General features: G+C 40.1%; 2 protein-coding genes across 4 annotated transcripts; one reads left to right on the top strand and one right to left on the bottom strand.

Moving 5' to 3' along the window:
• Positions 1–7: 7 nt before the first annotated feature.
• Positions 8–6104, top strand: LOC110040249 (uncharacterized). 2 transcript variants are annotated; one of them, XM_089297642.1, is made up of 8 exons: positions 9–161; positions 574–651; positions 1351–1560; positions 2140–2277; positions 3456–3519; positions 3825–3892; positions 4845–4939; positions 5460–6104. In XM_089297642.1, the coding sequence occupies exons 1-8, from the start codon at positions 105–107 to the stop codon at positions 5587–5589; spliced, it is 840 nt and encodes a 279-aa protein (XP_089153768.1). In that variant the 5' UTR covers positions 9–104; the 3' UTR covers positions 5590–6104. The 2 variants fall into 2 exon arrangements, with proteins under 2 accessions (XP_089153769.1, XP_089153768.1); XM_089297643.1 differs by lacking the exon at positions 3825–3892 and having other exon boundaries at positions 8–161.
• A 3633-nt stretch (positions 6105–9737) lies between these two features.
• On the bottom strand, positions 9738–20882 carry LOC110040632 (uncharacterized). Of its 2 annotated transcripts, none has more exons than XM_089297638.1 (7): positions 20588–20882; positions 20414–20507; positions 20166–20247; positions 18730–18758; positions 17094–17171; positions 12312–12481; positions 9738–11839 (listed from the first exon to the last, which is right to left on the bottom strand). In XM_089297638.1, exons 1-7 carry the CDS (start codon positions 20716–20718, stop codon positions 10600–10602), a joined length of 1824 nt encoding a protein of 607 aa, XP_089153764.1. In that variant the 5' UTR covers positions 20719–20882; the 3' UTR covers positions 9738–10599. The 2 variants fall into 2 exon arrangements, with proteins under 2 accessions (XP_089153764.1, XP_089153765.1); XM_089297639.1 differs by having other exon boundaries at positions 20725–20880.
• Between the last annotated feature and the right edge of the window lie 195 nt (positions 20883–21077).

Raw genomic sequence — 21077 nt, 5'->3', positions numbered from 1 at the left:
TTTCTCCACTACTGACTGTAGTGCGGGCGTTTGTTTTGAAAAATGGCGGAATGATTGGCGGAATTCGTACTGGAAAACGTCTTTGCATTTAGCTCTAAAAATCAATGATTTTCGGCCAAAATATATTTTCAAGATCATGGATCTCTCTGATGTGTGTCCTGGTAAGGGTATATGACATATTGCAACCTTTAGAAGGACTTGATCGCCAAAAATCTATTATCAAGGGCCACTTTATTATGAGAAAATTAATATTGAAGTGACAGTTGGAAAAGTTGGAAGGAAACCAGGAAGAAATCGATGAAATTAATCTACAATGAGTTATTATTTATTTGAAGATTGCATACAGGCGTAAAGTATGTATAATACATGTTGTGTTTGTTTCAAGGACACGAGACTTTGGACTTCGGTGTGTACCAGAGTTGTATTTGAAGTTGGTTCAATCTTCCCAATTAGCCAAGTCAACATTCTGTCAATCAAAATTTACAACATGTCAATCAAGCAAATGGTTAATAGATAAAGAAATAATCAGACAAACTCTCGATATGTAAATGTCCACTGGTGATATTCTTTCAGTTGCTGCATTGTATACAAGAAGCAAATGCCCACTGTTCACGTCCCCTCTCTAGGATTGTGAGAAACCAATTAGCTGAGGTAAGCGTTCCGTCAAAATTGTAATATTATGAATATGTAACTGGCTCCAGCCTGGGTTTCTGTAGTATATAGCAAAGAGGACCCAATTTTTGAAGCAAAGAAGCTATTCTGGGATTGAATATTTTTAATGAAAAATAAAATCAATGCTTTATGTCTTCATGGTCAATTAACATACAGACAGAGTTGTACATTTTAAAGGATTAAAAGTTTATACAGGTTAACAATTCTGAGTTCGAAGTTGACAGTAACCATGGATTCAGATATTAGGAGCAGTTTGCTAATTACTACTGTTAGCAAGATGTTTTTTTCTGTAGTATATAGGAAACAGGACCCAATTTTTGAAGCAAAGAAGCTATTCTGGGATTGAATATTTTTAATGAAAAATAAAATCAATGCTTTATGTCTTCATGGTCAATTAACATAAAGACAGAGTTGTACATTTTTAAATCCCTTTTAATCCCTTAAAAGGGATTAAAAGTTTATACAGGTTAACAATTCTGGGTTAGAAGTTGACAGTAACCATGGATTCAGATATTAGGAGCAGTTTGCTAATTACCACTGTTAGCAAGATGTTTTATATCCTGTTAGTTTTTTTCTGGCAGATGAAGAATACAGTCCTACATTAAGAATATTATTGCTGAAACAGATGGATAAATTGCTAATAGTATATGTTAAGTGAAAGCCATTATCATTTTCCAGCATTTCTACAGTGTTTTCCAAGCCAAGAATCAAGAGCCTCATGATAAATGCCCCCTACATGCATCCAGGGATTTGTACTGGATTCAAGAGGGAAATAAAACACAGGAGTATGCTGCAAAATGGGTGTGCAACTTCTGTGGCAAAGCATTCTACTCAGAGCATTACCTTGATAAACACTTTGAGAACAAACATAGTGATAAGCTGGTAAAGGTAAGAACTGTTATTTTTTATTCAATTTGGTGTTTGCTCAATGCCTTCCACTGCTTTGTACTTAAAAGAGGTGGTCAGGCAATTCCATGGTGAAAATTATTCAAGGTTCTTCAAAGATCATTGAGGATCTTCATGAAAATCTTAAGATCAAGATCCTCAAACACCCTTGATTGCCAAGATCTGCAACTGGGCTTCTTTTGATTGTTTATGGGGGTGCCCCTTCAATTTGTACAGTAGCACTAATATTCAAGCAAAAGGGACAATTTATTTAATTTCTCAGCTACAGTACATCATACATGTATTAATGATCTTAACACCAAACACAAGATTCAATTTTAAAATTTCCCATGCGATGTCATTTAGTATTTGACCAACCCATTCAACTGTAATTTTAATTCAATGGTAATGCTGGATACATTTGACCAATTAAATTTTAGATCAAAAGGTCTATTTGAGCTTGTTTGACTAATTTAAGTACCGGTATTTAATTGATTACTTAAAACTTTACAAAATTTATATCTTGTTTTTGTTATTATATATTTTATAGGCTGATTAAGCTATCTCTTTTCTTTCACCTAGGGCTCTACAGTGTGTCTTGCTGATTTCTGTGACATCTTTAGATGTGATGTACTTGATGATAGCCAGAGAAAAGACTTTTTTTGGGAGAAGAAACTTTGCAAGGAAGACAGACTAGTGGTGCGCAAAAAGAGATGTGAGGTAGTTATGCTTCTCTCAATTGAAGTGTAATCATTCCCATCAAAAACATAAGATTACACTGTGTTTACTACCGAGCAGTCTTTTTATTGAGACTTGGGGAGAGCAACAGTCCTTTGGGATATGGACATCAGTGGTGAATCCAGACCTCTTTTTAGGGTGGGGACCCTAAAGGTGTTTCTGGCCCTTCAGACCTTAAATTAAGCTGGGAGCTCCAAACGTTTTCAGCTCTTTAGGCCATGCCTTTGTTTTGGCCAAGAAGGGGAAACCCAGGTTCCCTAGGTACCCCCCCCCCCCCTTCTTGTACATGTAGATCTGCCACTGAGGTGGTTATTAGCCTTTTCCATGCTCTCAGTCAATGGAGAAGTACATTTTACTTGCCTTGCACCTCCCACAATCAGTGTCAGAAAACAATAGAGTCTAGTCTAGTCTCTTCTGTATCATGACACAGGAGAATAAACTAGGGCACTGTATTCAACTTTGCTTCTAATGGAAGGAGAACTTCTTCTGTTTTCCAGTTCTCAGAGGTGAGTTTAAGGTGGCTCACTAGAGTATTCACCAAGACCGGCTCCCTATAGAGTGCGAGTTAGAAAAGGAAACTTTGTGAATTTCTCTTAAAGTTTTCCCCATAGAGATTTACCAGTATGAGTACTGTTAAAATGAGGCTTATTTTTTGGTTGTCAATTTTTGGATTAAGGCCATTACCATGGCAACATCTCATCTAATGACAGGCAGATATATTCTTCATTTTGATACTGCCTGACATTTTGGATTGGTAAAAAGTCAAGGTTGTTCAGACGGTTTTTCCAATATTCAGTAATTTGTCATTCTTCTAAATATGTTAGATTAGCTCTGACAGATTTTAACAAAAATAGGGTATTTTATAGGAATTGTATGTGGTTACAACTGAGCCAAATTAAAAAAAAATTCACCGAAGGAAACGCGTGAAAATTCACTGTTAGTTTTTCTTTTTGTGCTCATGTTGACGTCGCAAAAATCGAAAAACACTGACGTTTTTCGTCTTATGCGCGCGTGCAATCGTAAAACTATAGTAAGCCACCTTAAGGGTTTATCACAATGTTAGGGGGTAAAATCAAAGACGAGAATTTCCAACTGTAGTATACAGCCACGTTTGAGTGTCAATACAACTGATAAGGATCTTTATTTCTTTTAACTCCCAGGCTTTGATGCGTAGTTGTCTCCCTCAAGGCAACCTATCAGTCGAGGAGGAATTTGAAATTTTTGGTGAGCAAGCTAGTTTTCCCAGCCAAAAATGACGCTTAAACATACAGTGTACTGTAATCCTGGTCTCCTCAGCAGTTGCAAGTAAAGATATATTTTTTCAAAATGTCTCTAATTTTAGCTTTTTAGAGCAAATACTTTATATGGATTGTCTTTGGTGAATTTTGTTTTTAGGTGAGGGAGAATTTCCTAGGATTATTTTAAGTTGTCCACTGTCATTACCTATTCGGCAGAAGAAACAGAAAAATTTGATTGCGTAAACTTGATTGAGGATGACTGGTTGTGTTTTTGGTTTCTTTTTCTTTTAGAGGCTATCGGAAGTAACACATGTTCACTGCTGAACTGTAAAGACTACTGGAAACGTCCTAACAATGATGTGAGTGGAGCTTAGCAAGAGAGCAAAAAAATATATATTTTCTGGTTGTTAAAAGCTCACACCAACGGTTTTCTCGAAGCAGAACAAACGCGGTAAATTTTTGTTTTTCCTCAATCGGTCAGCTGGCTCGTTTTCCCCCTTTAGCGCAGGTCTCATGTTTTTTTGTTTCACGCTCTGATTGGTCCATAGTGTTATTATGATCACCATGATTGGCCAGATTTGAGACATCGAAGTCAACATCGTTAACGTTGTGCCATGCATTTATAACGCCCCGTGCACACCACGCCGGAGGAATTTGAATCAAATGTTTTCCGTCCACACTACGTCGTTGGAATTTAAAAGCGCAACTTACAATTATCGGCCATTTTGGATTTGTGTTTGAAAAAAGTCGGCCAGGGAAATCACGTGATTATCGTGAGGTCATCGTTATAAAAAAGCTCCATTTTCAAAATGTTTTCCGTCCACGCGAAAACGAAAAACCGGCGTTGTCAATTTCCTCCGGTTTGAAGAGCGTTTTCGAAAAGCCCTGGTTTCGTGACGGATTAGGGTGGACGGTAGGCCTAACTGTAGAAATAAAGCTGCGTTTTCAGATTTCTACGGCATAGTATAGACGCTGCTTCAGAAGTAAACCGAAACCAAATCGTAACTCGCTTGCACACGTTTTCCCGCGCTCCTCGTCAGCTACATGTATTCGCTTGGAGTTTTGATTGGCTCACAAGAGTGATTTACAATTCCTAATTTGGTTTTGGTTGACGATACTCAATTGAAAACCGGTATATGTTCTTGGCATATTTTTACTTTTGCTTTTGTACAGCCATTATTACAACACAGCACTACGCTGAGGAAACGCACGGCTTGTTGTTGTAGGTCTTTGTAGAAATTCATGTACACGCATTATTGCATATGACTGTATGAAGTTTTGTCCTATAAGTACCCGAATTCTCTCTTTCAGATTGCTGCCTGGAAAATCGTCCTTTATGCTATAGTGTCGCCATTTTTCTTCATGGGTCTCATTGTCTATTACTATGCTATCTGGGATTACTATTAGTAAGTGTATGTTGTTATTTTCTATAGTCCAATTAAAGACTGAAGGTTTAGCCCGACATAACCTTAAGAAACAGTCGCAGTATTTTTCCTACATATTTCCCCAGTTTCCAGACAGAAGCGCTAATCACTCCTGTGATTCAGAGCAATGTCCGATGTGTGTTTTCGACCAAGTACCTGCTACTCTTTCTTCGTTGTTCTTGTATGACATAAGTAGTAATCTTTTCACCAGAAATTGTCATGGTTAAAAAATTCTCGAAATGGTCAAGACATTTCTCGGAACGTTGCTCAAGTTTCAATTGCGGCGATGATTGCCTCGGCTGTCGCTGAAAAGGGCGAAATATGCCGCGACTGTTCGAATTATGGTTATGATTTGCCATTTTTTGAAAACAAAATAAAGGAAAAGTTTTAGGTAGAGGGTTTTCGAAAAGCTCATTTTTCTGATCGTAGCTAAAGTCAAATGATTTTCATCAGCAGTCTTCGCCAACTTGCGTAATTCTAACTTTCATTGTTTTTTTTTCAGTGGAGATTATCCTTTGGACATCAACAAGTTACGCGATGAAGAGGAAGAGAGTGTTTCAACGTTCCGAAATTACAGAGGCACTTCATCACATCTCAGGAAAAGATATGGAGGACGCCCTCTAATGTACTAATACAGCTAGCAGAGGTCAAATGAGAAACTCTTCCTCCTCAAGGAGCGCATGCGCAGATAGTGCTGTTGTGTTCAGCACTAGATTGTGCAGGAAAACACCTTTTACAAAATCTCTTCGTGTCTAGAAGTATTCACTGACGATAAGTAACATGCAGCTGAGGAAATGAACCTTTGTGTTGAGAGACAGCTCGTTCGTACAGTTTCGCCAGCAAACTTCATTTCCAGTAGGCCCTTTAGGGTTTCTTTCTGAAGGATCAAACGACTAAAGAGTGGAATAGTCGCGTTTATTCTTACAATGGACAAAACATCACTTCCACTCTACATTTGCATTTTTATATGGAAAACAGAGTGCGACACATTTATACTGTGTTTGACTGAGGGCGAAGACGCGTCAACTTCATTACCAGGTTACTAAACAGTTCAGACAGACAGACAGAAAATGAAATTAAAATTAAATTAAACTTCGTTCTAAGTATTTACAGAATTCGTGGGAAAAATTAAATTGAGAGTTCCTTATGTGGTAGAGAAACAAGCTCTCTGGTTGTGTAGAGAACAAGGGCATATCGAGCGAGGCAAACGCGGTAACTCGCAAGGGAACGAGAACTAGAACACGCTCGGCTTTCCGCAAGATTGTTTTCGGCTCATACCCCATATCAAGCTTTAACTATTGTTTTGGTTTTTTAAGACAATGAACCTATTCTTGAGCCGCCCAAGGGATGTTTCTATCCGCTACGGCGAAATTGCACTCGGCTTAAATCGGATCCAATCGGGAAATTGTCGGTGATGACATTTTATTCCCAACAGTTGTCTACTTGGAAAAACATAGACCAACTGGGGGCTAGACAGCAATTGTCAAGGGAAACAGTGTTGTTGTGCATTGCATTTAAGTCGCGTGGACTGGTTTATGTTTTTTGTTTAATAAGCAAGAGAGATTTTCTCTTGACGGCTTCACTTCATTTCAGGAGCAAGTAAAGCCGTCAGTGAAAACATACTTGGAATTCAGCTTGTAGCATTACCGTAATGATTCGATTTAGCGCCTTCCTTCCAATAAGCGCCCCCTTACGAATAAGCACCCCCCTTCGAACGTATTTTTATTGATAATCGCTTCTATTCTAAAAAGCGACCCATTCCAATAAGCGCCTCCATTCTAATAAGCGCCAATATTCTAATATTTAAATATTACAGCGCCGTCAGTGTACGTATCAACGGAGGTTCATATTCCTTAATTACTCACATACGCAATGCCGCATTACAAAAACAGTGATCTTCGTCTGAGTTTCTCAACTTTATTGTCCATGCGTGTGCATAATTCCTTCAAACTTTAACTGTACATTTACCGTAAATTTGTTACAGTTTCTGTTATCGTTCCTTTTTTTTAATAAATACCGTATGAAGATTTGTTTAGAGCATTCGGTTGTTTCTCAAAAAAGAAAAAAAGCGCCTTGTCCCGAATAAGCGCTCTGTGACGAACAAGCGCCCCAGGCGCTAAATGGAATCATTACGGCAACGCAAAGGTCGGGGGTTCGAATCCCGTTCAAAACCCGTTCAAAGCTTGAAAATGTTTTCAGGTCAGTAGTGTTATGGCTGCATTCGCATCTATCAGCATGTCTTATTTAATTGTCACTGTTGGACATCTATTACCATTACGGTAGTTTGTTTTTTCGTTCATGCTTTTACCGCAAGCGGTCGCGAGTAGCTGAAAATCCTAGCCCGGTTTGAAAAGCTGGACTAGGATTTTCAGCCCGGGCTGAATTGCGGCCCGGGCTGAATCCTTCTTCATGTAATCGCCAATTTGATTTCATGAGAATTTGTTTCAGAAGCCGGGCTAGGATTTTCAGCCCGGGCAAACGGATTGAAAAGTCTGAAAAAATCCCATGTAATCGAAACGGAATTTCAGCCCGGGTTGAAAAGCAGGAAATAAGATGGCTGCCGCTACGAAGTAGAAGCGATCTCAGTGGAATAAAGGCGATAAAATAGAGAATCTCTCTAATTTCAAAGCTTAGATGGAATATAAGAACATCGAGACAAGGTTAAACAGCACGAGGCCGGCAGGGAAGCCATGAACTCGGCAAGCTTGAGGACATACTTTCTTTCTATAAAAGTACGCCTTTCTGGCTGAGAGACAGGTTTCGTTTCAGCTCCATCATCATTGTAGGGTGTTCCTATCCCAAAAAGTTGAAAATTGAGCGCTAACAAAAGGTCAAACTACGAGAGAAGCAATGCGCCTTTTTCACGATTCGTGTTCTCGGCGCCATTTTGATTCTCTGGAGACTTTTCACACACAATTTCATATTTGGTGCCAAGGCTAATATTTCAGCCCGGGCTGAAATTCGTTATGTAATCGCAACAAAATTTCAGTCCCCGCTAGCCGGGCTGAAATTCGCCATGTAATCAGGCCCTTAATTTCCGGCTTGGTGGTGCAGAAAGATCTGTAAAATATTTATTCTTTATCATTCGCATGGGATTTCTTATGCAAACACGGTGTTATACGCCGCTCTCTATGGCGCTCTTTCGCGCGCGCGGGCACACTAACTTTCAGTTCTCTGCCCCAGTACAAATTAAATGGCTTGACTGCATGGCTAGCCGTTTAACTTTTATATTTACAAACATAAACATATTAAGCACAGCGAATAAGAAAGAAATTTAAAAAGTAGCCAAATGTACAGCAAAAGGAAATGAAATGTCAAAACTTTGAGGATAAATGGTCCGAGGATTCTGGCCATGGTATTTCCTCAGGGCGTGCGGCTTGTTCATTCCCCCTGAACTCGTGCCAGCAAAAGTAGAATATAAACACATAAAAAGGTAAAAGGACATAAGTATGATTGTACAGAAAGATTTGTTTTATGTTATTGTAAAAATAGGCTTAGAATAAGTGATGTAATAAGTGTTCTAAGTTGAGAAAGAAAAAAAAAGAAAAAAAAAAAAGGACAGAACAGGATAATGGATGAAGGTGGCTTTATGCAAATGGCTGGATGCTGTGGAAATGTAAGGTAGGTAAAGTCTGCATACGGGCCAAGTGGCCCATCAGGCCGGAGCTTATCCCAGTTTCTGTAGCATGAAGCGACTAGGAGTATTTCTACTTCCCCCTGGATGGGATGCTAGTCCATCGCAGGGTTACCCCCAGCTTTAAGTTCGCCGGTACCCATTTATACACCTGGGTGGAGAGAGGCACTGTGAGAGTAAAGTGTCTTGCCCAAGAACACAACACAATGTCCCCGGCCAGGGCTCGAACCCGGACCGCTCGATCCGGAGACGAGCGCACTAACCATGAGGCCACCGCGCCTCCCACAAATGGAAATGTGGGACAGTTTAATTGTTGTGGCCAGGGCAGCTGGACCATATATCGAGGTATTTTAGACAGTCCGGGCATAAACGTCTTCGCAAACAGAATGGCATGATAACAGAACTTGAACGAAAGACTCACTTGGACAGAAGGGTAGGTGAGAAAGGCAGATGAAAAGGCACACTCGATAACCTGCTCGCAAACTGTAAATCTTGAAATCAACAGCCTACCTCTCAAAGCCTCTAATGGCGTTACCAAAGCAAGCGAGTGTCTGGTGAACGGTAACCCAACGACCAAAAGGAAAACGCGGCCACTGGCAACGAGATTCTTTAAGTTCACAGACAATGTCATTCCCAGAGGCCGTGATCCTTTTAGTTAGCACCAAGAAATAAAGACCTCTGGGAGAAATTTGAAGGTGAGCCAGCATTAGTCACAGTGGTTTCAATCTCTACGCATGTTCAGAAACCGTTATTCAATTGAACGCATGCGCAGTCAAAAAAAATATTCACGCATGCGTTTCTAGACAGTGGTGCTGATCATGACCCACCCTCATACCCAGCATCTTCGTTCCCCTTGACCAGCGGTCGGGTTTCGCCAAGCCAGTATGCGCAGTCGTAAGGAACGAAGACTCGAGGTACGAGATTGGTCATGACCGAACGTGGGGTGGTTGATACAATAATACACGAGGAACGAAGACTAAAAGACTGACCGTCTGACCTTTGCTCTGCTAACAAATTAAGTTAGGGAGGCAAAAGCCGCGGATTCTTTAGTTTGAACTTTTGCCAACTGTTTTAATTCCCCGTCTATTTAAAAAAAAACAAAACAAAACAAAACAAAACAAAAAACACTCAAACAAACCGACAGTATTGTAAGTCCAGTCGAAATTTTATTGATAAACTATGCTCTTCCGTTCTTCGTTCTTAACATATAGACGTGGCTATTCACTCAAATTTATTCTTATTAGTTTCATTCAGCTTAAGTTTTCATAATACTATATACCACAATGAAAATAAATTTAATCAATCCCTCGATCTTTAAAGTTTCACTCTCACTATTTGTTGGAATGATGTGAAAATACTATTTTAGTCACTTCCGTTCAAACATACACACGATGTAGTGGCGGAATTGTACCGATTCAAAACTAATAAAGTACTCTTTCCATTCCAAAACCAGTTAGATACAAAGACAGTTAGATATACGCCATTCCGAATTTCCTTTTCCTCTGTTTTATAACGAGGTTTCGTACAGCGCCATTCATGTTTCACCTGCGCCTTTATTTTCATGCAAGACAAACTCGTCTTTTACACGAGAACTCGTTTTGAAACAGAGGCAAAAGCAACTCAGATACCTAGCCCCCCTACCAGCAGAAAAGGCGATGGCTAGGGCGCGAAGCTTGAGTAATTCACTGACCTGAAGTAGCACTTGAAGATAGCAGATCATTACGCCTGCGAGTGATCATACAAAAACCATTTATAGGAGCTACTCAGAGATGACACAGTATTTTGGAAATTTTACCGTACAGTTTCAAATTCGAAATCAATCTTGTTCTTCGCCATAACTCGAGAACACAACTACTCAATAGTGCTTGCGAGTACAAAACGCTACCTTCCCACACTTTTCAAATGTCAGCTGCTAATTGAGAACTGCACGTAATTCTGTTCCTTCACTTGTTCTTGTCTCTTTGTTTTTTCTCCTTGCTTCTGAACATTTTTCTAGCCCACTGTACCGTCATCTCCTCTTGGGTCCTTTTTTCGCGGACTTGCAGCGGCCTGTAGTCGGGCGGGTCATGTTCTCTGGACTGACTCCTTTAACAGTCATGCTCTCGTCAGGCGTCAACCGCGTCAAAGAAATTCTCCGCTGGGAGAAGTAACTTTTCCCGGGTGATATACCTTTAACTAAGGCGTTATCAACGCCAAAAGCCGTCTGTTTTGCTTTAGCTTTAACAAAGTGAGCCTTGCACGGGGGATCAAACGTCCTTGCTAATTCTACGATGTCGTAACACTCCGAAGCTTTGAGGGCGTACTGGCTGCGGAGGGCATGGACAGAGGTAGCGACACTCCGCGGGAGGGTAGACTGGGGAGACACCGCTGGTCTTGGGTTACACGCTTCGCAGGGCGGTGATTTAGGTATCGGCGTTTTTTTATTGTCGTTCGCTTGCGTTTTCGCCGACGCAGACGCGTTACGAGCCTTTCTAAAGTTATTTTCGTCGTTAGGAGATTTCCCGCGAGTTCGGCTTTTAGGCGGTGGTCGCGCCTCCGGATAAAGTGATCCTGGAACAAAGGAAATACCCAACTGGTATCCACTGTTACGGAAAGTTTGCACGCTATCCGAACCTTCATCGGAAGCGGAAATGGTCTGATTTGACAAGTTACTTTTTCCCGCCGATGACGTTCGCCTCAGTCTACTGACGGCCGATTTCCCTCGGTATAAATGAGGAGCGATGACTTTGGCGGACTGGGTTCTAGGATGAGACGCTACCCCAGAAGACAGCCTGGAAAATTTATGAGAAGACCCTCTGGACGAACTTGCAGCGTCCGCGCTCTGCTTTGCTTTCCCTTCTTTGTATATTTCCCACAACACAGTCTCTTCTTTCAAATTTTCCAGTTCTTTAAGCCTGTGCATAAACGGGTCAGTTTTCTTTGTTCCTCGAAAGCAAGCGTCTTCAACAGTCTCTTCGACCCAAGTCTCTGGATAAGGGTCGTGAAATTTGAAGGCTAAATCCTCTAGTTCCAGCTCTTCTGGGACGAATAGCTCTTCAAAATGCGGATCGCTTTCCTCCCATTCTACTCTCGCCTTTGCGTCCGCTTCGGCTAAATCTTGTTGGAGTTTCTTAGGATCTGCGGTCTTCTCTGCGGTGCTTTTAGTTTTAGTGCGCGAAGAGGGGCGTAAGGTTGGCGAGGGTGATGAGGTGCGAGAGGGAGGAGCCGATGATGAAGGGTGTGGCATAGGTACGGGACTGTTTGTTACCCTGTAATGGAGCAAATGCGATATCAGTCCCAGCAACTTAAACGTTGACTAAATAGTCTATGAATACGATTTGGAACAAACACAATTTGCGGAGAGGGAATCAAAAGAGGCGACTGTGGACGAGTCAGGTTAGAAAATGTCCTTTACGATCGCGTTGGAAAACTTGTCAACTTATAAAACGTGCATGCCTGGTAGCAGATTAATGTCGTAAGCTGAACCTGGCGTAGGGATTTATGGGATTGGTGAGGGGGTTTGTAGTTCGGACAAGCTCAACTTTATGCATCATATACAACCAGAAGCATCAATATGACTGTATATCAGTAACATGCCACTGACTATCCTGTATAGCTAGCGGGATTTCGCGCGAGTGCTTTGTTTCGCGTACCTACTGCTACTCCGCGGCTGAAACAAAAACAAAGCACTCGCGTAATCTCGTAACATAATCCCATCAGCTGAGCAGACTAGCCACACACCTCTCGTGTCGACTGCAGGGCCTTGTCAGGTAGCTAGCACAGGTTGGTCCCAGGTCGTTACACGGTTCGTAGGGAGCCTCAGTAGCAGGGATTTCTCGTTTGCTTATAGCTGCTGCCAGCTGGCTGCGACGGAGGGCGGGGCTGGCGATACCTTTATTGTTCATGTGGTGCTGTGAGAAATAAAGAGGAGTTTAATTTGAAGCAAAGAATGAAAATGATGTGAACGTTAGCGCTGCAGTGCTCTGCAAAGGCCACGCGTTCGAATCCCGTTGAATCCCTGAAATATTTTTTTCAAGCTTAATTTGCAGTTGTTGAAATTGCAATCCGACGATTGCGATTTTTTTCATCATCATTTAAAAGAAGCAAAAGTTGTAAATAGTAATAACGCAGTGCCAAATTAAAAACGATGTTTATAGCAGACGTTTCGGGCCTGGCCATTCCTCAGTGCTTCAAAAAAAGCGTTTGTTATACATAGTTGCTCAATCGTAATATTGTTTTTAAGAGAATTTACGAGCAGCCCGAGCGAGCTAAGTTCTCGTCAAACCCATGGCCTTTGTTTTCTTGTTCCTATTCAACATTCACGTCTGGATTTGAAAGAACTACAAATTTTTCAGCGCTCGCTATTCATGTTTCAATGTTAATTATTCTCTTGCTTAGATGTGGTTCACTGTTATTTCTAACTTTCCTAGTTGGGTCGGTACCGGTTTTCGCTCCCAAGATGATTAGCCCTAGCCGGTTAGCCCCCAACCAAAAAGTCGATTACCCCCCATATTCACGCCTAAAGAACGAGAAAGAGACAGTGTTTTCGACCTCTGTTTGAGGGGCTAAACAGTTAGGGGCTAAACGGCTTAGAGGCTAAACGACCGGTTATCTTCTAGGGTTATCCAAGTCGATTTGCACGTAATGACATAAATCGCGAAAAAAGTATTTGCCTTCTTAACCCTTCCGTCACAAGCCTTGCATTTTCTTTCGATGTTAGAGCTCATTACAAAATCTTTGAGCCGGCAATTTTTAGCATTTCGAAAACCATTCAGCTGCAATGATGTATTGATGGCATCAGGGAACCTATAGCAAAGTTTACACTCGATTTGTCAAAGCAAATACTAATATAAATACTCTTCAACGCATGTGTAAATCATGTCCAAACTACATCTGTAATAATGGTCTTTGTTTCTTTCAAAATATTTCATGTGAAATACAATAATATATATGACTTAATGAAAACCCCATGATATATGATTAGTGAAAATTACACCGTAAAAGAGCAAAATTATGTTTCTCGGTGTCGAAAGCCATGAAACTACTCAGCGAATAGGTTTAGATTGCCATTCTGAAGCGAAATACGTAGTCGTTGGCGATAAAAGGATATTCTCCTTCATTTAAAGGAGACAGTCTATTTTAACGAAGAAAACAAAAAGTACCAAGCAATTCTAGACCAGCGAATAATATAACATAAAACCAGAACGGGGAAATTGGTATTCTTGATATTTATGACAAAAACGTAAAATTTTGACAACTGAACCAATTCAATAACAACCTGAAGTGTGTTAAAACAAATTTATCCAACAAGAAATCACTCACCCGTGTAGGTTCGACGCGAAAAAGCTGAAAATCCGAGAGATTTAAGCGGACATTCTCGACAAGTTGAAAATTATCATTTTGAAGAGAACATTTTTGACCTGAGAATACAGGCCACTGATCGGCGATTGTTGTTAATGGAATGAACAATGAACAAAGGCCAACTGAAAGCACCAATACATTTACTACAGTCAACAGCTGATCGCTCACAGCAATTCACATCAATTTCCACTCAAGTGACAAACACATAGTAGCAGCTGATTCACGGTTACTCGGGTAACTGATGAACCAAAAGCAAAACGAAGTACTCAGTTTTGCAAATTGCAATTCAGTACATGCCGGTTAATCGATAGACATTTAAGAGACGAATAAAATCTTATGAAAACGCCCATCAACATTACTTTCCAAAAACATAAATTATCTAAATTTTACCTCGCATAATTACCTAACTTAACGTTGCTTGTAACGAGCAAATTACTTCCTCCGAACGCAAAATTGCATAAATTATAAACTGAGCCAGAGAGAGAACAAATTGAAAAGCTTGTGTACACACCTAGCGTCTTGAATTCCAAAAAATTATAAAAGACTTTCATGGTTGTCAGATTAGCAGATTAGCAGATTATCACACAAGGCTTAAGTCTGGGAATAGTCAGAAAACGGAGCATTTCCCTGACGGAATAAACAATTCTCTATAATCTGAGATTCAAACGGCATGTACATATGTACATTGGAAGAAGAAACTAGACAAATAATATTTTGACATGCCCAAACAAATATTACGAATACAGTGTACGTACATGTATGTAACACATCAGCAAGATATAATACATGATTTCTCAATCACAATGTCCCTTGTCCTCGTGGGTAAATGGCTTCATAAAAATTAAGCTTTAAATCAAAAAATCTACATTTACAAAAACCAAATTTTATAATCATGCATACTAAATGGTCTTTTTATCGGCTTGGAACCAATTCAAGTTTTAAAATGCAAACACATTGTTTGTTCTCCTCAGGCAAAGGATATTACTAAATTGTTCCAAGGGAATAGTTTATGTTGAAACTCAACCATTTACAACCACCAAAGGAAAAGGAAATTAAAGTCAGGCAATCTTTTTATTTTTTTTAAACTGGACTCCCTTTTGTTTTGCCAATTTCCTAAATATCAAATCTAAAATTTAAATGTGAACACTTTTTGTCTGTTATGAATCTAACGTGATTGAAACTGATGGCTGGTTGGGTATACGTTACAGTGTGTTTACTGCAACCGGGGCCAACCAGACATTCAAAGACCAGAACTGAATCAATAGATGCCAACATTTTCAAATCCAGTGAATTAAAAGTACGGTTATACAAAACAGTGAAATCTCAATTTGTTCGTTGTGATGTTTAAGTAACTACAGTGTCGGTTACTACGTTGTCAAGCTCAAACCGCTAAGTACTTTTGTGTATTTGTGGGTTTAAGAAGAATTATATGCAGCACTCTTTGTGGGGTAGTTGGTTGGTTTAGTAAATAAATGAAAAGAAAAGCTGTGTAAATGTGTCACTCGTGAATACACATTGCCAGAGTGCATGGTGTACCGTAGGGTTGGCTGAAAACCCTTTAAATGGTCTCTGAACAGTTTCGATTGTGTGCGGGTTCGAAATGTACGAATTGGAAAGGGATCATTTTAATGTAGTTGCAAGGAGCTGAAAGCAAACTTCAAGGAGGAGAATTGACAAGCTAACTCGACATAAAATGGACTTGTAACCTGTGAATTCTTTGTTCAAAAAATGTTCAATTTTTCCACCAAGGGGAGGATCCTATGGCGCCATTGATCGTCTTTTGTTTTTGCCTGCGGAATGAGTGATTATATATGCTGAGGCTTTGATAGTACAACACAGAAAAAAATTTGTTTGAATTCTCGATGAAGATATTATTTCAAATTATACACTGATAACCCAGAAAGGGAGTGCACAACATACTAATGACACTAATATACTAGGGTATCTAAAAGATAGTAATGCTGCGGCACATTCTGTTGATAGTGACATATTTAACGCCGTGATTCATTTATCTGTGTGTTCCAAGACTTACATTAACTGTTATTTCTCAAAGTAGTGTCAAATCGTGGTGTCACATAAAATCTGTCGTTGTATGCATCAACTTCATGCATGATGACGCATCGATGGCGAGGTGTGACAAAGGATCGAGACAAAAAAGCACATTGTGATCTGAAGTATGTTTGGACATAAAACGATACACATCAGCCTGCCCTTTACCAGATTGCGAAAATCGAAAGATGTGGAAATTGTAGGAGCAAAAATCTAACTTATAAGTTCTGTACTGGTACGCATTAAATATCTCTAGAACTCGACAGAAGAACACACAGACTGTGTCGAGAACGTGTCCACCGCGATGTGTGAAAATGCTCAAGCTTTAGCTTAAATTCATGTTTCGATGAAAAGGAATAGATTGCAGCATTTATGAAATCAGCGTGTTCCACGGTATTCGACAAACTACAAGCGAGTCGCTGGTGACCCAATTTGGAGCCACATTAGAAGCTTGGAGACTCAAAATGTCTCATATTTTTCACTTTTTGCAATGTGATACATTGTAACCTGTATTAAGTAGACCCCATATTAAGCGGACACCAGGTTGAGTCCCTAAATTTTCTTCCCACATTTACTGTAAAATAAACCTGCATTCAGCAGACACCAATATTAAGCCATTTTGTTGCACAAAACCTGCAATAAGCGGACACTTCAAAGGCATTTTACCTCTAAAAGTTCAGTTGAGACTCCTTTACAGCCAAGTGATTATTCCAGATTGACACATTGACTGACTGGACATTGTGCTATGAGCAGTCTTTGATCTCACACTGTGTTGTAACACTGTGTTACAATAGGGTTAAGAATGAACTATGATTGCACAACATATTTGAACCTGTTTTGAGCAGACACCCTGTATTAAGCGGACACTAAAGAGGGTCCCAAGGGTGTACGCTTAATACAGGTTTCACTGTATGGTTTTTGGAACTGTAAATCCCTTTTCATGAATACTTAATGCCATTTCCAGTGAGAAAAACTGTGAGAAAAGATACCCGACCTGTTAACAAACATTGATGTCAGGAGAGTTAGATTTTTCCTGCCTGCTGAATCCCGATTGGTCAATTCAAATTTCAGTTATGCCAGCTGTATGCAAGGCTAGTATTCAGCAAGTGTTACCTTAAAGCTGTAGATTCTGTGTTGATTCATACACTGGTTAACATCTAGCACTTGCTGTGTGAGTCGTTTGAAGAGTTGCTTGAGATAAAGAAGAAGTCTTGCATTAAAAGTTCATCTAATGTAAACAAAATTGAAAACAGGAAAAAGAAAAGTACCTGACACAGTAAGTGATCCAAATGATGGAAGGAGGAAAACAGTTATATAAATTAATTTATTATATGGCTGTGTCTCACAAGGACTGGGAACTACTGAATTCTCGAATTTGATTGGCTGAAATCGATATTGACCGCGGTCTAGATTTTCCCATCTTATGGAAGTGCCAAAAAGCCTGATGACAAAAAAAAAGTAAAGAGGATGACCAAATTTCGGCAGGCTTATGTTAAACTCATTGCCGTTCGCAAGCAAAATGTCAGCAAACCAGTTACATGAAATGAATTAAAGTTTTCTTCTTTGCCATATAACAAACATCTTATTAACCGAGCTAAGTTGGTCTGTATGAGAGAATCTTGACCTCGGTCAAGATTCTCCCATACAGACCTCCAGCTCGGTTAATAAGAGCCAAATATACTATGGATCAGCACTGACGGATTTGCTACATTTACCCAAGATGTAAATGCACGTAAAAAAAAGTTTGGCACACCTGGGCCACAGCCACACTCTACCACTGAAGCTACTTCCCCTGGATGGAACATTGCTGTGGTATGTGTGTGTTGTTGTGCATGCGATCTGTATGTAAGTGACCCCATAACTAAAATATGGCTGCCTTGTTTTTCTAGCCCCTTATGGTTAGTTCGGGAAGCCAGTGTTCCTTTTAATTATTATTCATTTATTTAATTATCTTTTTTTTATTATCATTAAACGTGACTTGACAGGATTTCAACTGATGTAATAGACCCTTTGCAACTGGGGTCACATGACCACATTTTTTCTTTAAAAAATCTATATTATAGGCTATAACTTAAAGAATGCCAGAAATGGAAAGAAGATATCGAAAATACCAAAACTGCCAAGTTTAAAGCCCCTGGCATTAAAAGGTACATGTACATTTATACGACAGTTTGAATTTTCGGAAAATTTAGAGGATTTGTATGGAAAATGTTGCTGGAGAGCAAGGCCTTGCTCTCCAACAACTTTTCCCATACAAATCTTCTTATTTTTTTTAAAAATTCAGACCATCAAAAACTCTCATCCTTTAACTATAGGGGCCTCAAACTTGGCCATTTTGATATTTTGACAGGCTTTTTCCATTTCTGGCATTAGCCCATAATTTTATGAAAAGTAGGTCACATGATGACTTACCTGCAAAGAGCCTATTATTTAGTTATTTCAGACATCTCACCAACTTCATATGAGACAATCACCCAACAGAGCCCAGGATGTTGCTCACATCTTACAAGACCATATCTCATGACTTCACGTCAGCTAGAATCATAGCAGGGACTGTGAATAGGCTCCCAGCGTGAGTGGGAAAAAAATTCATGAGCCAACGAGTGCAAAAGAACGAATGCAGTGAAGGGGGAAACAACTGCTTGTTGGCTTGGTTCACTCGCCAATTTTTTTTCCACCCTAACCAGGAGCCTGTTCGCAGGCTACTAGAATCATCAACAAGCGAAAGTATTCTTAAGTAGTTTCTTACCAAGGTAAGTTTGAATTCCTTGACAGTATCTACAACCAAAAAATTAATTATTTGCATTGGATTGACTGGAAGTAAAAAGTAAGATCGCAAGGTCACCTCGGAGTATTAATTTATTTTGTAAGGTTACTTCAGAAGGTCTTTGAAGAGAAGTTATAAGTCTCTCTGACTTGCTTTTTTCTAAGTTAACTGGTGCATTCAGGGTTTTCCCTTTTTCCCTGGCAGGAATTTTGTTCCAGTTTTGTAATAAACCAACCGTCAGTCCACTTCCCTTCACGGGTAACCCGAAAACACTGACCCCCGGTCCGCAGACCCTCACAACAGACTGGGTCCGCGGACTACCCTACGGACCGGTCCATGTTCTACCCCTATGGACCCCTCTACGGACCACTCTAAAATAGTGTAAAAATAATAAAAAAAATTTTACTTATGGGTTGTCTAATAGATTCAGACTTGTGTCAGTGTTACACTGTGCAAATGTAACAGACTTGGGTTTTTAACACCCCATCCTCCCTCCCAAAAAAAAATGCCTAAAAGCTGTTTTCAGCGTAAGGGGATGACAATGGTAAGAAGGAAAGTTCTTACCTTCCATTCGTTCCTCAATCTGGCTATGGAAGATATGCTTTTGGGCCGTTTTATTCTTGTTTGTATCTGTTATTCCGCTGAGCAAATTGTGAAGCCTGGAACGAGTTCACGAACCCACGGGAGAACGCCGGGCTGGACAAAATGGCAGAGGGGAAAGAACAAAAATTTCGAGGCTTCCCGGAGGCTTCCCCGTACGCGTCTTTCGTATACTTTATGGCCACAGCAAAGGAAATGGCAATGTGTAATGATATAAATTACACCCGAGCCTGAATCCAGGTCTGTTTACATTTGCACAATGTAACGTTCGAAATTTCGCTGTCACGAGTAATCTACTAGACAACCCGTAACTGAAATATTTTTTAATTTATCATTTTTATTATATTTTGGGGGGTGGTCCGTAGAGGGGGTCCATAGTGGGAGTCCGTGGACCGGTCCATAGGTAGTCTGCGGACCCGGTTCGTAGTGGGGCTCCGCAGACCGGGGGTCAGTGTTTTCGGGTTACCCTCCCTTCACCGCCCTCCTTCCCTCTTCACTTTTTCCATCTTTGCAAATTTTATCCCCCTGCATTCAAACAAGTATCCAAAATACACCTGAAAACATGTTATGAGCAAGCGTACACTACATATATTGCTTTTTCTTTGAAATATGGGATGTTTATGGCTCGATTAGATTACAGAACAATGCCCGTCCGAAAGATGGATTTCAATGTAAACTCAAGTAATTAACGGGATTATATAATACTCATAGCGGTCAATAACTGTGATTTAAGTCCTTCATATTTAATGATTTCAAAAGCAATAAAGATCACGAAAGTACCGCGAATATTATATGACAGCTGATCTGAATTTGCTTACCATCATTTTCATCATCGCTTGATACGAGAAACATGTCCGCAGAGGCACTTCGAAGAGGTGACGCACTTTTGGCTCGAACATTCTGCAAATTTATACACAAATAAAAATATCAAAACCTCTGGGAGAGATAACATGAACAGATTTAGGATCTGAGCAAACCACTTGAAAATAAGCCTTATGTAATCTCGGAATAAATCAAGGGTAAATTCCAAAATTTTAAACAACAACAGAGATTATGAAATACTCACTTTCGTTTTTGCTTTCTCCGTTGAGTTTTGGCGATAGCTATGTGGAATATGTTTCACTTTACCCCGTATCCAATCTTTGTTTAAACTGCGGCCGCTGCAAAAGACACGAGAAATCAATTCAAAGTTCAAACAACAAAGAAATCAGTTTTTGATGCACAGCAACGGACGCAAGACCTGTGGAGGAAATTTCTTTGAGTTATCGAAGTGGCTGGGTTGGGAATTTGCCAATTCTGTGAATACACCGCACATAAAGAAGGTTTAACTGCTACGTAATGAACTGGGACCGCCATTTTTGCTGTTGCCATACTTACAGACGGTATTGTTCATGGTTCATTTGGCTAAAATCGCCGGTTGCTATTCAACTCCATGCACAACAGTTCAAATATTGCTTTTGGTCTCAAGGGAACGAAGGTGCTAATGACCATCACCGATGCAGCTCGATTATCAGCCGCTGTTCAGAAAAGGAGCCCACGCTCCTCCCCAAGAAAAGTCGACGAGATGCGATTGCGTCCGAAATTTGACGAACATCTTCGGTTCAATTCCTTTGGATAAAAGGACAAATTTTGTGGTGGTAAAATATAACCAGGTAGTTTTAAGCTAATTTCGGGAGTCCCCTAATAACAGAATTTCTCCCAGTCAGCAATACTGAAAGGTCGCCTTCTGT

This window comes from Orbicella faveolata, unplaced genomic scaffold (assembly GCF_042242905.1).
Source record: "Orbicella faveolata isolate gen_17 unplaced genomic scaffold, um_ofav_v1 contig_3, whole genome shotgun sequence".
Taxonomy (NCBI): Eukaryota; Metazoa; Cnidaria; class Anthozoa; order Scleractinia; family Merulinidae; genus Orbicella; species Orbicella faveolata.
This window is presented reverse-complemented; position numbering and strand designations above follow the sequence as displayed.

What these genes read in the sequence shown, in the direction of transcription:
- LOC110040249 (XM_089297642.1), top strand. Translation starts at nt 105, where the DNA reads ATGATTTTCGGCCAAAATATATTTTCAAGATCATGGATCTCTCTGATG. An exon ending in TGCGCAAAAAGAGATGTGAG is followed by an intron (nt 2,278 to 3,455) that starts GTAGTTATGCTT and finishes TTTAACTCCCAG; the next exon opens with GCTTTGATGCGTAGTTGTCT. An exon ending in GGAGGAATTTGAAATTTTTG is followed by an intron (nt 3,520 to 3,824) that starts GTGAGCAAGCTA and finishes TTTTTCTTTTAG; the next exon opens with AGGCTATCGGAAGTAACACA.
- LOC110040632 (XM_089297638.1), bottom strand. Translation starts at nt 20,718, where the DNA reads ATGGCAACAGCAAAAATGGCGGTCCCAGTTCATTACGTAGCAGTTAAA. An exon ending in CAAAGAAATTTCCTCCACAG is followed by an intron (nt 20,508 to 20,587) that starts GTCTTGCGTCCG and finishes TGTCTTTTGCAG; the next exon opens with CGGCCGCAGTTTAAACAAAG. An exon ending in AAGCGATGATGAAAATGATG is followed by an intron (nt 18,759 to 20,165) that starts GTAAGCAAATTC and finishes TTTTGGTTGTAG; the next exon opens with ATACTGTCAAGGAATTCAAA.